The sequence below is a fragment of the Cygnus atratus genome, chromosome 1, assembly GCF_013377495.2.
Source record: "Cygnus atratus isolate AKBS03 ecotype Queensland, Australia chromosome 1, CAtr_DNAZoo_HiC_assembly, whole genome shotgun sequence".
Taxonomy (NCBI): domain Eukaryota; kingdom Metazoa; phylum Chordata; class Aves; order Anseriformes; family Anatidae; genus Cygnus; species Cygnus atratus.
The window spans coordinates 60,532,458-60,550,435 of NC_066362.1; the positions used below are offsets into that span (position 1 = coordinate 60,532,458).

General features: G+C 36.7%; 1 protein-coding gene across 1 annotated transcript in view; it reads right to left on the minus strand.

Annotated features, from left to right (window-relative positions):
• TRIM24 (tripartite motif containing 24) overlaps positions 1–17,978 on the minus strand; it is a 58,690-nt gene that overhangs the window by 17,713 nt on the left and 22,999 nt on the right. The window contains exons 2-8 of the mRNA XM_035561679.1: positions 17,106–17,224; positions 11,791–11,938; positions 8,982–9,114; positions 7,597–7,713; positions 5,741–5,855; positions 4,985–5,131; positions 2,160–2,277 (exon numbers count right to left, since the gene is read on the minus strand). Coding sequence (XP_035417572.1) covers positions 2,160–2,277; positions 4,985–5,131; positions 5,741–5,855; positions 7,597–7,713; positions 8,982–9,114; positions 11,791–11,938; positions 17,106–17,224 — 897 coding nt within the window. The remainder of the gene's footprint in view (positions 1–2,159; positions 2,278–4,984; positions 5,132–5,740; positions 5,856–7,596; positions 7,714–8,981; positions 9,115–11,790; positions 11,939–17,105; positions 17,225–17,978) is intronic.

Here is a 17,978-nt window from a genome sequence, read left to right on the forward strand (position 1 = left end):
GTCAAAACCAGGACAGTAGTTTTCTTCACAGAAGCCTGTATTTTAGATTTTTGATGAAAATAGCAGTGATAACACCTATGTTTCAGTTGTTGCAGAGCAGTGCTCACACAGAGCCAAGGACTCATCAGCTCCTTGTGCTGCCCCGCCAGGGAGGGGGCTGGGGGTGCACCAGGAGCTGGGAGGGGACACAGCCAGGACAAGTGACCCAGACTGGCCAGAGGGATGTCCCATGCCATGTGGCGTCATGCTCAGCAACAAAAGCTGGGGTAAAGAAGGAGGAAGGGGGGGGACATTCAGGGTGATGGCGTTTGGCTTCCCAAGAAACCGTTCCACATGCTGAGCCCTGCTTTCCTGAACTCCTGCCTGCTGATGGGAAGCAGTGACTGAACTCCTTGGTTTGCTTTGTTTGTGCACGCGGCTTTTGCCTTACCTAATAAACTGTCTTTATCTCAGCCCATGAGTTCCTGCACTTTTACCTTTCCAGTTCTCTCCCCCATCCCATTAGATGGAATGAGCAGCTAGGTGCTGCTTAGCTGCCTACCAGGGTTAAACCACAACACTTACTTAGACCGTTACTTTTTTTTTTTTTTCCTTCAGTGGTTCTTAGATCTAGGTTATTTATTGAAATTGAACCCTTCTGATCATAAACTTAACAGCCTGAATGCTGCAATTTCCAAAACCAGATAGATATAACATGATCTGGTTTTATCTATCACTTAAGTAGATAAACTGTTATAAAAACTCCTTTGCTGATCCATACAAGAGCCATTTATAATATAACACTTTCCAGAAATTAAGGGAACAGACTTCAGCTGATCAAAAAGACTCACTTGATTAGAAAAGCACAGAAAAAGCAAAACCAAAAAAACGACAGTAAAAAAAATGCACACAAGAAAGTCCCCCCTCAACAAACATCTTCTCAATTTAGCAGCAGCTCACATAGTCATCGCTGTATGGCTTGACACTTCATTTCCAGAAGCAGATTCACATTTGATTTTTTTTTCCCAAGTAAACTTATTTACGAAGAAAGAACTTTGAAAGTTTCCTTGCTACTATCTAGCATCCTGGTATGTGGGGAAACAAACCATGTTTGCCTTAAAGTGCTGCCATAACACTGTTTCTCTGCCTTTGTAGAGAAACATACATTTGCACCTCTCTGTACATCTGTAGAGCCGACTGTAATTTATGACAAAAGGCAGAAAAGGTCGCACAGGTATCTGCCAAAGCATTCTATATACAACAGAAAAATAAAGCTAGCAGTAGAGAGAGAAAGGAAGTACAGCAGCAGTCACAAAATCCTAAAAAGATCTCTGAGTTTCAATTCCTGCTCTGAAGCTGATGACTTCCTAGCATGCTTATCTCCATTAAACTCAGAGGCTTTCAGGCAATCACACAAATGGACTATCTGCAAAGCTTCCAGGCTCTGGGGTTCAGTAGTGTCATAAAACCTAGTAGCTTAGAGCCGTAAAACAAAAATACAAACAGTAGTTTGGAGACTAGAACAAAAACTTCCCAGAAGGTATCAGAGTACTGATGATGAACTGTTACATTGCAATTCTGTTAAAAACATGCTTTCCCCTGAAGACCACTCCGAACTTCAGGAAAGATGATTTTAAAAACAAGACAACTGCCCAAAAGCAATGTTCTCTTTCCTGTTCTTCTATTTTTCTTTGGCATTCTTCACTTCTCTTCATCTTACTTCTCCAAAGCTTATTGTTCAGCATGACAAGGGAGCAAATAGGGGTTCTTAAACATGTTACGGTGCTGCTGTGGGTTTCAGCTTGAGAAGATAGGATTGAAGTAGAAGAAAGGGCTGCAAGATGCAGAATGAGACCGACTTTAGGTTATAAAGTAGGGTTATGTATTGTGTTCCTTGTTTCAGAACCTAGAAGTCACACGTACTGCCCAGGAAACTGAAAGCTGCTACTTTCACACCATCACACACAGCATTCAAGCACGGGAAGTTTGTTAATACTTCATCATAAGTATTCATCAGTAGTTCTTTTTCAACACAACACACTTCAAATGCCTTCTACAGGTAAGCAGGTTAATCTAAAAAATTTAAAAAATAAATAGTGCAGAGGCTATTCATCTTAACAAAAAAAGCTGCTTTCAAAATGGGAGCAAGCTGCCAAAGGGCTAATAAAACTTTACCATACCTAGATTAAAAATATTTTGAGCCCAGAAGCTAGGGTCACAGTGAAACTGGATGGTATTGTTAGTCACTGGTGAAGCATCACACCTCGCTCGGAGAAGATAGCGTAGTCGATATGTAATCTAGAACAAGAACAAAACAAGAGTTTTTCTTCTGAGGGTTAAAGCCATGAATATGAACTATTAAAAAGAACAAACAAAAAGCTTTGAACAAGCCCCTAGAGATCTGGTGTGTAAGAGATAAAAAAGCTTGTCCAAACAAGAAATAAAAGGGATATTTTCAACATCTCTCTTCTTTCTGAAGTAGCTCTAAAAATCAATCAACATAAAGAAAATTCTTTTCCCTTGCAGAGATACATATCCTTCCACAAACTCAGTCATCACATTCAATCTACTTACAAAGAAGGGATTCACATAACCATTGGTGTGTTTTTTTTTCCTGAACCTAAGTTAACCCATTCATTTTTCAAAGACCAGTATCCCATCCTTTTAGCAAAAAGTATCATCACAGGGAGTTTTCCTCTGTAGTACATTTAACATCTCTTCAGAGAGCCAAAGAATAGATTTTTATAAACTTTGTCCAGTAGAGAGCTATCATACTTTCTTTCACAAATTTATTTGAAAATTCTCAGACACCTTCACATTCTTAGAACTCCTTGGTTCCAAAGGTAGTTCCAAAGGACTGGACTATGATTAGGTTACACAAGTAGAAGGCTCTATCAAATCCTGAGTCTTTATCTAGTTCCTAAATAGAAAATATTTTCTTGCAATTATTTCACTAGAAGTATCTAACACAGACAGTGATTTACAGTAAGAGCAGATACAGGAAAAAGCTTATCAAGTTCTATGCTTATTTCCTTAAAATTTCATTTTCCTCTCAGATTTTTCTCAAATAATTCCCTAGGAAAGTTGAAGAGACTTATTTAGTCATATCTCCCTACAATAATACCAATTATCTTTTATGTAGGAATTTTATAAGACTTTCCACTTCACTCCTTCTTTTTTCTTTCATTTAAACGTGTCAATTTTTGACCAGATACAAAAACATTTAGCGAGACTTACATGTTTTGAGGGTTTGTTTGTTTTAAATGACTATGGAAAATTTAAAGTGCCCTACTATTTTGAATACAGACTTCCTAGTATTTCTGTGTACACTGCCAGAGTCAATTATACTACGCTGTAGAATTCCTACTCTTTTCTGCTGTCACCAATACAAGTCGAAAACACATTTTGTCACCACTTGTTCCATATATTCCTCCTGTTGTGTGCACATATATATTGTATATAAACTCACGATTAGACTTCTAACCTCCTGTGAGTAATGGTAGTAGCTAAAAAATATTTTGTTCATGCTGGAGGACTAGGCTAGGAAATTGACGTCTTCTATACTGTTTAGTATGCTATTTCATTGGAGTAAGGCATTACCTCAAAATTCTAATGCTGAAATTAAGTCTGCTAGGTATTCCTCCCTGCTAGTTTCAAGTGGTTGGATATCCTTGAGCAGAAGCTTCGTATGCTCCTCTATGTGTCACTGCTCTGGAACAGGTCTTCCAGATGTCCATGGACAAGCCAGCTACTCAATTCCAAAATAACACTACCTTCAGCAAAAATCTGGAGCCTGAGTTTTATCTGTTCTTTTATAAATTCTCTCTCATTTGCTGAGTCTTTACTGGCTAAGACAGTCTTTTTCCGGATGTTTAATATTTATAAGACTAACACGCCTGCAACATACCATGTTTTCTTACTCATATAGCAGAAGTCATTGTGGCAACACTAGGCGATTATCAACAACATGACTCAGTTTGATGCCCTTTTTACCCGTTTAATTAAAAAATACTTGCTCAGGCAGTATAAGGCAGGCCTAGTGAATTTAACCACTTGAAGTTGAAAAAACAAATATAGAACTATCTCCTATAGAGACTACAGGACTATTCCCCTGCAGTGTTTTAATGGGTTTAAAAAAAATACACCAAAAAGCCTGCAGATTCTCAACTAAGCAATGAGAAAATAAGGAAAGAAAAAGAGAACTTGTGTTCCAATTATAGGAACTGGAAAAAGACGATCTAGCATCTCTCCTCAACATTACCACAGATTTCCTTCATCTGGCAAGTACAATCTACCAGCCTCTGGATAAATGTCAGTATTTTTAATTTCATTTTTTTGTTGTTGTTTTTTTGTTGTTTTTTTTTTTGGGTGGTGGTGGTTCTGTTCATCATGAGCAGTCAGCCTAGTGAGACCATGTGTACTCAGATCCTAAGCATCATTATAGCATTGAAATATTCAGTTTCATAACTGTTTGCATGAACAAGCAAAAGCCTCAGCTTCATTTTTATCAGCTTAGCAAATCATTTTTTGAAGACTTAGTGGAAGATGAGTCTGACAGAACAAGGCAATACTTTTTTTTTTTTAACATTAAATGCTGGATATATGAGACTCCAGGATATATAAATACCTTCTTTCTCTGAACTTAGAAGCTGTAACAAGCACTGAAAAGAACCTCAAATAATAACGTAGGACATGCAACGTTTTTGCCGTGTTTCATGGCTACAAGGTTTTTACTTCAGAATAAAGGAGTTATCACTACTTTTATGGATCTACAGTGATTGTGTAGTAGTACAACAGGATAGAATCATGACCAGTGAAGCTAAATTATTAGAAACATTCTATATCTACATTTTTGAGAAAAAAATTGAAAAAGTTACATACAAACATTCTAAGTAGTATGAAGTCATTAAAAAGTCTAATTCCTTGGTGTTACAGACAAATGTGTGCATGCATCTGCCCTAACTATAATATCTAAGTAAACAAAGATCTGTATTCCTAACCTTACCAAGCGTTTGCTGTACAGTAGTGCTGTGCTGCTCCCACTGGAAACTGCCCATTTGGAAAAATTCATGACATGTTCCAGCTGTTTAGAGAGACCTGCCACTTCCTGTTGTTGCTGCAAAAGTTTCATCCGATGCTCTTTTGCCAGAGTCTGCAAGTAGAAAAGCATTTCCAGTCCAAGGGTTCAATTTACAGTTAAAATGCATTAGCTTTCCTGTTTGTTATTCATAATGATCAAGTGGTTTCACCTAGCTCTTCTAAAAAGCATCCCCTGCCCCTTGACTGCAGCTATCAAACAAGTGAGTCAGTGCACATTTAAGATATCAAGGTTTTGTGTGCATATTTCCATTTTCTCTTGACATGTTTTCATATATAGATGTGTGCCTCTTTATACACACACGTTTTTTTTAAGCACACTTGGAGGTAATAATTTTCTAGGTATCAATTTTAGACAATCTCTCTCAATTTGCTATTGGATTGCTGAATTTATGGAGAGTTCTGACCGAAAGACCTTTCATGCATGACACATAGGATTATGATCTGCAAAAGACTGAAGGAAGAAATGGGATTCGGAGACAGACCCAACTCACAAAAAAAGGAACATGGATAAGTAAACAAATATGGCTTGTGTGAGACATCTCTCTGCTTTGGAAGAGTAACAGGACAGGTACAGGTGTCTAGTACTAGAAATCAACTTTAATCTTAATCTGAAAAAATGAAAACTGACATTTTTTGTTTCTCATGATAGAAATAAAATTACCTCCAACTGATGCAGCAGAGCTTTTCCCTTTTTGTTTATTTCTACCATCAGTGTAAATATGGCAACTTTAATATCCTGTTCCACCTGCTTTTGATTCTGATTCACCTCAAGAATTCTGCAAGTAAACAGTATAGAAAATTATGTTCTTTAGCTCATAAGCCCACCCTCCAAACACAGTATTAAAAATCTCTCCACTGTGTCTGAGACTACAATATTTCTTGATCATATGCATCAATAAACACATATACCATTAGATATTTTTAGTCAGGAAAATTACTGGAAGACATAGAAAGAGCAAGTACCAGTGACCTATGACAAAATTATTTCACTAGTGGCAAATTCTAATGACTTTTGTCTGTAAAATTACTGACATATGTCACTGAAAAAAATTAAAAGCTCGTTGTAATTGAAATCCTTGATTGCCCTGGCCCATTCCAGAAATGCAGGAGACAATCAAAATTGTTGAAGTACAGTTTCCACCTATGATAGAATATTACTCCATAAACAAAACAACAAGAAACTCATCTTTTATATTTAGTTACTTCAGCAATAATGTTCAAACTGGTAACAGGGAAGCATAATCTTACATTGTGAAAACCGCTACTGCTAAAAGACAGTGGGCAATAACCACTTAAGATGCATCAAAAGAAGAGAAAAATGCCTGCTCTTTTTTTTTTTCTTTTCCATCTCCACCATCTTCAAAGTTAGGCAAAGAAGGAAAACTTTAAGTTGCACTGAGCATCCTGTCCTGCCTTGAATCTTCCTGGGTACTGCCTTTGAACTCTGCTGAAGGAACAGTTACAAAGGTCTACTGATACATGCATTTTACATATTTACTCTTCTCCTAGGTTTGTAGTATAGAGAGAATAAAGCCTCAAGCATGAAAGTATTACATAAATCTTCAAATATGCGTCACAAGTATAATGAAAACATGAATCATAACCTTTCACTTTCTAAGAGGGATCTACGCTGAAAATATAAGTGTGCTGATGGTGGGGAAGAACCTAAGACTGCCTTCTTGTCCTGGTTTCAGCTGGGATAGAGTTAATTTTCATTCTAGTAGCTGGCATGGAGTTATGTTTTGTATTTAGTATGAGAATAATGCTGACAACACACTGGTGCTTTAGTTGTTGCAGAGCAGTGCTTACACAGAGTCAAGGAATTGTCAGCTTCTCATGCTGCCCTGCCTGCAAGGAGGCTGGGGGTGCACAAGAAGCTGTGAGGGGACAGAGCCAGGACAGCAGGCTCAGAGTGGCCAGAGGGATGTCCCATGTCATGTGGCGTCATGCTGAAGGATTAATATCCAAAGAGGCTGACCAGGGTTGCGAGGGACCATTGCGCAGTGCTGGGCATCGGTCAGCAGGTAATGAGTAATTACATTGTGCATTGCTTGCTTTGTACATCCTATTATCACCATCATTTCTCTTCTTTTTCTATTCTATTAAACTGTCTTTATCTCAACCCAAGAACTTTCATTTTTTTCCTCCTGAACCTCTCCCCCATCCCACTGGGGGGGTGAGCGAACAGCTGCATGGTGCTTAACTGCCTGCCAGGTTAAACCACAACACTTACACACTCTTTATTGTATAACTTGTTTTGTTGCACACAAACTATTGCTGGCCATTAAGTCCACAGGCTGAGCAGAAGACTTACCTAACACAACCAAGCACATTAAATAGGCAACAGTCTCTATGGCAAACTGAAGATTTTAGAAGTTGTAGAAAATTTTAGAATTTCTCTTTCTGAAAGCCTAAGAGGAATGAGGTACAAAGTCTATTAATCTAAACAATTCAGTAAATTAGAGTATATAGTAAAGTTGCCCTCTGTCAGTTTTAACCTCAAAATCCAATACATACCTGTTTTGAATCTGCTTCCCTGTATATTTTATATATTTAGTCTTCTCCATCAATTTGGTGATGAGTGTCTCAATGATCACTTTCTGGTTCTGAAAAGCTTCTTCTATAAACTGGTACCTATAGTAAACAATTAGTGAGTATTTTTGCATGCAAAAGGTGTCATATGCTAAGAAGCGGAGTAGCAAAACGACTTTGTTACATGAAGAAAGATGTTGTCAAGTCCAACATCTGTCATCCTGAAACTCCATGCCAGCAACAGCAAGCCTATTTTATTTATAGTGTATTTCCTTTAACTTTAAATTTACCTTTTGAGAATTATGATTTTCATAAATATGAAGGCATACTGTATGACCTTGTCCCAATTTTACTGAAAGAAAAATTAATGATGTGCTGTAGACATTATTCTAAATGAAAGAGCACGTAAGCTATTATTTCGTACAAGATAAGAATGTAGAAACAGAGCAAAGAAGAGAGCGCTGAGTCAGTAGAAGTCAGCAACACTAAATCAAGGAACTGAAATCATCAACAATTTGTGGAAAAGAAGAGGTGGCATATTCTGAAAGGGGTATAAATCCTAAGAGAAGGACAATTTAAAAGGAAGACTGCAACTCAGCAAGATCAACATTTAGGCTGTTCCAAGAAGCAACAGTGGCCAACATGCCTCTACCTACTGATGTCCACCTGGCTAGGCAAGCAAGTTCATTGGGTGGTTGCATCAGGAATGGTGAGCATATTAATGTTTAACTTATGAGTACATCTGTCCCAGGCTATTACTGTATGCATTAGCCAGAAAATAATTGTCCTGTAGTTATAAGATATATAATCTTGCTTTTCATCTTCAATGGTCATTAGGAAATGACGAAAGAACAGCAACCCAAAGATTTAAGTGTTATAAATAGTGTTCTCAAAGTACAGGATAGCCAAACTTCAAGTTTACTTTTCCCTTTAAAGGGCTCTTCACTGAAGAAATGCCCATTTGCTCCCTTCTGAACTTGTTGGGTAATGTTCTGTTATATAACCATCTTGTTGAAGGACAAATGGAGAAATTACACATAAGCATACAGTTATATAAAACAGCCCCTGTGCTTTCTAAAGACTCTCTGAAGAGCTGCATAGCAACAAATTCTATCCAAATAAATCAACAGTAAAGAAGTGTCTTGTTCTTAAATCACCAGATTAAAAACTGGAAGAATTAGGCTTAACTATAAACTATCACACACTTGTCAGGCACATTCTTTTTGAGACAATATCTGTTTATTTCCCTTCTGACCCGATAATTTTGCTCTTTTTTCACACAACTGTACTGCATATGGCTAGAGCTACAATCAACTTCAAGTTATCTTCATACAAGCAATCTGCATAAAGCATATACTTTGTTTTGATACCTGTGCTCTTTGTGTTCTAATAACTGGCAGTCTCGGCAGGTCAACTTGTCACAGGTTTCGCAATATAATTTCAACTGCTCCTTTTTGTGGTAAGGGCAAAACACAGGTCGTTGACTGGTCACACCAACTGCCTCTGTTGAACAAAGCAAGATATCAGTCTAGTCTCTTGAAATTGTTAAAGATTTCCATTCTCATGTTTTTCCTTACCATAATCCTCAAATATATGTTAAAAGCATGTATCAGGCCACCTAATCAAGAATACAACAGCTGTAAGTTCAAACTATACCTTCTCACTCTTGATCAAGCATGAAGCTAACACCCTTTATCATGGAAAACGTTTAGACCCTGTTTTACCACAACTTACTATGCCCTCACAAAAAAAATATTTACAACAGGAATAGCCATTGCAATTGCAAGAGACGTCCCTCAACTAGCAAGATCCCTTCACAGGATCACAGAATGGCTGAGGTTGGAAGGGACCTCTGAAGATCATCTAGTCCAACCCCCCTGCCGAGCAGAATCACCTAGAGCACGTTGTGTTCCCTTGAAAAGGAACAAGGAGACGGCTGACCTAATTTGTTGCTGTCTTCTTTCTCAGCAAAATGGGTGAAAGGGAGTTTGAGGATATCAAAGATACAGGCATTCAAAAGAACAAAGAAAAAAATACAATAGATAGTAACCAGAAGTTACTAATGTCCCTTCAGGAGACAATTCTAAATGGTTCAGAAATCTCAGTTCTCAAAGCAAATACAAAGAGCATAGGGAAACATCACCCTATGGTAGAAAAAAAATTGTTCTTTATGCAATGTAACCAAAAAAGCCTGATCTCTTATGAGTTGGGTCAGACACTGAGTTCATAAGGATTATATGGCTTGTAGTGAAAACTGGCATCACACTGCAGCCCTTCCTTCGCTGCAGATCAAGAAGTTCTCTCTTCTGTACCCATTCATTTACTTTCATTAATAAAACCCACGGAGTTATTTTCAGATTTGTACTCCATCAAAGTTCTTTGAAATTGACCAGCAGACTCAGAGAAGGACTGAATACACAGAAAGCACTCCTGTCAGTGTTTCCTCAGCAAATTATGTTCAAAATAAGTTATACACCACTTTTGCCCTCTCTGTGTACATTTGACACTCACTTTTGATTAACCACATCTGAAAGTGGGATAAAGAATATAACACCCACCTCCAAAGAATCATACCATACTGGACACAACCCTTGCAGAAACAGACTACAGAAATGATAACTCACATCATATATAAAATTCACAGGACTAGATGCTGTGCAATGAAAAATAAATATATGTATTTATTTATAATATATAATTTATAAGATATATATTTACAAGATAAATCATACTCGTCCAGCGGTCTTATTAGAACTGGTAGGTCATTTGGCAGCATCTTGTTACAGTTATAAAAGTTCTTAGTTCTTACAGTTATAAAAGGCCTTAGACATTGCTGAACGAGAAAAGTGGCCAGTTCTCTATCTCTATACTGATTCATGGATGGTAGCAAATGCCCTGTGGGGGTGGCTACAGCAATGGAAGCAGAACAACTGGGAACGCCGGTGCAAACCCATCTGGGCTGCTGCATTGTGGCAAGATATTGCTGCCCGGGTAGAGAACCTGGTTGTAAAGGTACGCCATGTAGATGCTCATGTGCCCAAGAATCGGGCTACTGAAGAACATCAAAACAACCAGCAGGTGGATCAGGCTGCTAAGATTGAAGTGAGTCTAACCGGAAATGAGTGGAAATAATGTCACTTAGAGACAAGACAAAATGGGCATAAACTGAAACAAAAGAGGTTCTCAGCAAAAGCACAGGCTTTTTCAACATGAGAAGAATCAGGCATTCACCATAAGAACACTGAAGATTTCTCAAAGGCTGTACACTGCATCCATCCATGTTGATTTTCAAGGCCCAAATGGATAAACCCTGAGCAACCTGAACTCTCACAGCTGACTGCTTTAGGCAGGAGGTTGGACTAGATGACTTCCTCCTAAGGACCCCTCCAATCTGAATTATCATAGATTCTACTTGGAAAACCTCAATTCATAACATATCTCTACTTTAATTTGTAAAGCGAAACATTTTAAACTTAAAATATACTTAGCTAAAATGTAAATTCTGGCACGCTTTATTGCTAACAAAATGTCTTTATTATCTGTGCCAAACAAATATAATTTATTAGTGCTCCTTTTGCTGTGGTATACTAGTTACATGAACTTATTGTTAGACTTCTAGAAAATCTAGAGGAAACAAACATATAAAGAAGCATTTTCTTTAGTTGATCTGTAAAGTCTAGAAAATTTTCAACCATTCATGAAATATCAAATTCCTGTGTGCCGTTATGGGTTTAAAACACTTCAACATAAAAATCATAACCAAATGTTAATCTGTAGGGTTTCTCACCACTATGCAGCATATCTGATAGAAAAAAATGGCAGAAAAATTGGTATCATACTCCCAGCCATTACAAAGTCTTTCTTTTCAGTAGCTACACTCTAATGCATCGAATTCTTTAAAAAATAATAATTAAAAAAACTCTTCTTTTTGCTGGATCATTTCAGAGATTCACTTAGCAAAGAAACACCAGAATCATTTCAAACAGTTGCAGCCTTCAGGATAGAATTGAAGTGACTGGGAGGCAGAAAGCTATCAAAATGCATCTGTCCTCTTATATTCACAAGGATTAAGGAATAGAATTTTTGAAATTTATCATTTTAAAAAGAAAAGTGTTGATTTAATTCAGTTTTCTAATGCAGACACACATCTTTTGGGAAATTATAAATCAAGTGTGCTACCTGGAGATACTTCCTCTTTCTGTCTTACAGTATGATCCTTTGTGAATTTAACCCTCTGGTGAGCTCTGATACAGGTTTTGCACAACCATTCCACACATTCCACGCAAAAACCATTAGCTTCTGCATTATCTTCACAGCTTGTACAGACCTGACATGAAGAAAAAAGGTAGCTATTAAAATATACATGGAATACACATACAAGCTATTGTTCATATATCTTCAGTGCACTTTTATAGTTCTCCTAAAATAGTGAAATGAGAACAGAAAACTGCCTGAGGTACAGGAACACTATAAATAACGAAATAAGTGTAATTGAATGTGACTTCTCGAATAAAATGGTCATTTTGTCAGTGTTGCTCTAAAACATTTACCTGCCACGATAAAAATCCAACCATTACTTTCTACCTAACACTGCACACTTGTGTGACGTGTGATGTTTACCACACAGAAAATATTTCACAAGAGCATATTGTAAAGACAGTACACAATCAGCACTGCTCTGAATTTAGAAGACTCTCAGGTCACACGGAAGCTTTAATTTTAGTTTCTGTTCATCTACTTAGTGTTTCAGGAAATACATACAGTATTAAACAGAAGGGTTCTTCTCAAGAATCTCTGCATCACCATTTAAAGACAGCATTCCAGTTAAGTTTATCTGTAAAGCTACCCTTGAATAGATTTTCAAACAATGCATAACAGTTTTCAGGTGTGGCCTCTGGACTAAACCCAAAAGATCTAGGAAAAGGTAATTAAGGAAAAAACACCTGATAGCAGACCAAAACGTCTCTGTGCACAGTCAATATATCCATAAGAAAGATATCCTACGGATCCACCATTTGAACAACAGGTTAAAAATTATGAATGATGGCCAACACTTTACATGTTCATAATATTATTTAATTTTTAAGTCCTCCTTTACAATATGCCTGTAGTCATATCTTTAAGGGCTTTCTGGTGGTAACAATAATGAACATGCTTATGCAGATACTTGTAGGCAACTACCATCCATTTCTATCAATGTTTAGCACTGCTGCAAACAAAAGCTTCAAGGTCTCTGAAGATCACTACATCCTGCAGATCCCACCAATGGAATTATGCTAGAGGAGCAATGGGGACAACATTTATATATTAGTTTAGTCTTCAGGTGGATTAAAAAAAACAGTCCACCTTCTGCACCCCCACAAGATAAATATAGCTTAAAGCAGAAGCAACTATTTATATCCTATGCAGATAGCTAACATATACTTAGAACTATGTCCCAGTTTGCAACTTCAAAAAAACAAGGAATATTAGCACAGAAGAGGTGAACTGACTTGCCTTAGGCCACATAGCAAGTTACTGACAGGACTGGAATTTGAACATATGAGTTCCAGATCCCCAGCGCTGTGCTTATTCTTCTGGATCATGTTGCCTCTCAAAGCAAATATCTTCTGAGAAATGAAGTTACAACGCAAGGGTTGTAGACCCCTCTTGTTGTCACTTGGAGTTTGAGGCAGTTCATTTTCATTAAAGGTGACCTGCAAAGGAAAAAAAATTGGGCTTGTGCCCCTTTTTCTGTTTCTTTACAAAAAGGAGGCCTGAAAATTTTATTTTAAAACCTTTTTTTAGAAAAAGTTTTTCCCATCATCGCTTTGAAAATAAAAAATTTAGACCTATCTAAACCAGGGGTGTAGGGAAAAATATCGAAGTCAGGATATATAAAAAAAAAAGTTACAAAAATGGAAGTAAAACAGTTAAAGGAAGTGAATGAAAGAGTAAGTAAAATTTTCAACTTCCTGGTTAAGTTGTAATTTCAGTAACATTTTGGAAAAAAAGTATTCATGCAGCAGTGCTGAATCCTTAAGAAAAAACATTTAGAACAAGCATGTATCACTTAGGCATTAATTCAATATTATATTTTCTCTGACAGCAAATCCCATGAATGAAATTCTCACCCTTCTTTTTCACTTGTCTCCTCCTTAAGTGCACTAATGCAACCTTTTGCAAGACTGGGGTGTAAAACCTGATTCATTACATCATTGTAGCCCAACGATCAGTTACATCAGCACTACTTATTGTGTAGAGAACCACTGCAAGACAAGAAGTTTTTAATAACTTGTTGCCAGAGAAGTATTATCATGCTATGCCCCTCGATTGCCCAGAGTTGTTTTTGCAAATTTAGAGAGTAAGAGCTTGGACTTTTTTTTTCCACTAGAAAAAAACTGTGAAAACATAATAAGTAAATAAACAATAAAAAAAAATCTTTCAGGCATTTTTAAAGTCAAAGAAGCAAAACAAAAACAAAATGGTGGAAAACCGAATAGTATTAAAAAAAGAAAAAAAGAAATGTACTACATCCTTTCCAGGTCACCTTTAGCAAACTTAGGCAGACAAATTTGATATGTCAGGCCGTTTATGTGATCTCAAAGGATTTCAGGAATTAATCATTCTTTCTAGATTCCAAGATCTTTGTCTATGCTCTTTTTTCTATATGAATTGTTTTCCAAGTGGTTTGACCTGCTATAGTTAGAAACAGATGAAGACTGATTCAATAACCAATAATCACGTGCTGTGAAATGAACTGAAACTCCTTCTTTTATGGTCCAAAAATATACATATTACAACTTTATACTCGTCAAATCCACCAAGTGGAAGAGAGACACATTTCTAAAGTTCTTCACAGACATCATAACTCATGCTGTTACGCATTCCAGGTAGAAAACTTAGATTTGCTTCTACCCACTTCTAATTTAAAATAACCCTTTTCAGATACAGGTTAGACTTTTCCTAGAACTCCCGGTTATTAGAAAAAAAACATGTAGTTAACGTACATGGAAGTATAATTACTGAAAATATTTGCTATACTTTTACAAAACCTAAAACTTATTTCACTTTTTTTTTTTTTTTTTGACTCATACAAGCACTCCTTTAGTGATTTCAAAGAAAACTCTCCCTAGTTAACCTGTAAGTCTTCATTCTGGTTAGACAGATTTATTTTTAATTGAGTTTTCCTTCTAATTATGTCTAATTCAGTTACTAATTTTAGTATTTATAACCCTGGGAAATGTTCATTCAGCCTTCATTCAATTTTAATGAAAGCTAAAATTATTCAGCATGTTGCAGGTAGGTCACTATTTTTTTTCTGTTATAAAGCTTGTTATTTAGTTAAAGACAGATTGGCATGCAGGAGTTGAGGTAACAGAGCTGTCGTCCTAGCCGCTACTCATCTAACTCGCTATAATTTGAATATCAAAGAAATTAAATAACCAAAGGTTTCTGAGTTTCAAAAGAATAGAGGAAAGCAGACCATAGGAACATTCAGTGAACTAATATTCCAAGTATTAATTACTACAGTATAAATTAGAGGCAATAGCAACCTCTATTAGACCCAAAAAAAACATCGGTGCCAAAAGTGATGTAGCTATTTCTTGGCACACACAAAATCAGCACAGACAGCACCTTCTTTTGGGGACTTTCTCACCCATATGTAACCCTAAATAAAAACCATGCATATCCTGACATCTAAAATGCATGAACCCTAAGCAACATATACTACATTCCCTAAAATCCCATCAACAGCTGTCTCTCTTTTAAGTGCATCACAGCCATGTTGTGACTCTTCCTCAGTCAATTATCCACTTAGACCAGTGGCTTTCAAAGATGTTTTCACCACAGCTACAGCTTTAAGATATACAGCATACTAGTTCTTCTTTAGAAGAATACGTGGTGGCTGTTTGGCACCATACAAGTTCCTGAATTATCCTGACAGCACTGAGGTTGCTGGATACTCCATCAAAAAAAGCTTTTGATACCCCATGGCCCACAGAAGTATATCCACTTTTCATGATTACGCTCAACTTCAAAAAATATAAAGGACCCTTCTTGAACTTTCTATTCCTTATCCAAGACACAAAGGTCTCAATTAATGGGGGGGAAGTGAGGAGAACAACACTATTCATTATTTTGCCACTAAAACCAGGTAGAACAATTTTACTTCTATCACTACTCCCCAGAGAAGTATCTTACATAGCCTGTTATATAACTAAGCTAGAGGTTATGGCGCAAGCCCCAGATTCAAAAAAGAAAAAAAAAATCAGGACTAACTCTGCATAACAAAGTTATTTATCTTGCTTTCTTCCTAACTGAAGTCACTAAGAAGTTAACACGATCAAATTTTCAGTGCAACAAGGGCTATTAATTTTCTTCAGTCTTACTGGTAGAGTATCAGAAGATTTTAAATCTCACAGCCATCTCTGAAAACACTGCTTCTTCCACACTGAAACCAAAATGAAAAAAAAAAAAAAACCCTTCAAACTATCCTACATTAAGAGAACATAGACATACTGCTCATACTTCCAGAGACTCCCAATTAAATTTCAGTTTCAGCTAAGTTTCTCAGAAATAGAGTTGAAACTGAATAGAGTTGAAAAATGCCTTATAAACTGAAGATGGTTAAATGGTTTTTGGAGACATAAGTCCTCTTTCTTGGAGATGATAAAATGTATGCCTTTAATGACCAGTGACCTAGTACCACAAACCTGACTGGGTATTTTCATCTGTTCTTAAGACACACACCCATTCATACAGGTAAGCACAGATTTCAGCTAAGCTGCGAAACAAGCAGACTACACAATAGAGGATCTCTAAGAAGCCATCCCCAAAACAACTATATCAAGAGCCAATGATACATTTCCCTTGGAAAGGAAAATGAAATACATTTTCTAAATACAAGTTCTTAAAGGCCACAACACAAGTGTTAGGGGATTAGCTTAAAATGCACACCACATTGATGTAGTAACCTTTTGTATTGTTATTACAAAGAATGCAGCAACATATGAAGAACCTGAATCATCTGCAAGAAGTTCCTGGAGTTTAATAAAAAGTTTATGAGTAAAGAGATCTTACTAGCTAAAAATGAGACATACTACTTATCGCTGTGTTTTGTTGAGATAAGAAAAATAAAGCTGATTTTACTAGAGGATTCTAGTTCACATGGGGATTTCTTGACACAGTGTCCTTCGGGTCTCTGCATCAAAGACGGATGGAAGTGTCCTGTTCGAAATCTAGAAATTCCCATTCTAATACCTATTTCTTACACGTAGTTTCCATTATCACAATGCAATTTTATACTAATAGTTAAAAATAGTTTAGAATTAGAACCTTCTTCTTAACACACTTTATTTTAATCGATTTTCTAGAGTAGCTACTCCATGTGATGACTAAGTACTTCAAGTCTTTTTCTGCATACGAACAGCAAAAAGGCCATGCAGCAAGAAGCCAAGGACATGTATACACATCCAAAAAGTGTTAACTTGATTACACGCTAATGCACTTACCTGATTTGATTTTTCTACTGTGCTACTGGGAACCTCTGTGGTATCCTTCACAAAAAAGTTATCTATGATGTGTCTCTCTGCACATTCCTGACCACAAATTGGACAGCGGATAACACCAACTGGGGGAGGAAAAAAATATCTGATTATGTTTGCATAACATAAGATTTATCAAACAACTTCAAAGACAGCTTGTAAGGATAAATACTTTGAAAGTCAGTAGTAATACTTTTCTATCAATAACATCTGAGTAAAAAGAAGCTAATTCTCATTCATCACTGAAGGAACATTTTACCTGTTATTCCCTAATGATATAGTCTTTTAACCAAGGTCAAGCATCTGTGTTTCATTCCTACATACAGTTTGCTTTAATCTTTTAGAAAATTAATTCATTTTCTTCTAAAGGGAATGTATTCCCATTGACAGTTTGTTGTTACAGAATGGATTAAAGTAAACAGTCATTAATGTGAAGTATTCATTAGTGACAGCGAGCAGTTTTACACACATCAGCAGTGTGACATGACTGTCTTCCAGCTATGTAATGAGAAAAACTGAAACGCAGTACATTTGAAGTTAAGGGAAAAAATATAGAGGAGAAACAGACCTGTATTAACATAATGACTACCTTCATAAAAAGCAAGGAGAAGCAAGAGAGAGACAGGAGTAAGTGAGCAAGGTTCTCTCCCTCCTCTCTTCTTCAAGACAAATTGAGGAACCACTCTAAGAGCTGACAAACCAATAACTAAAAGGATTAAACAATTAACGGTTTTCCCTTAAGAGGTAAAAAAAGGACAGTCACGTTCAGAACCTGAGGCCCAACAGTGAGTAAACTACATTGACGAAGAGAAGATCTGCAGAAACACTGTTTACAAAAGA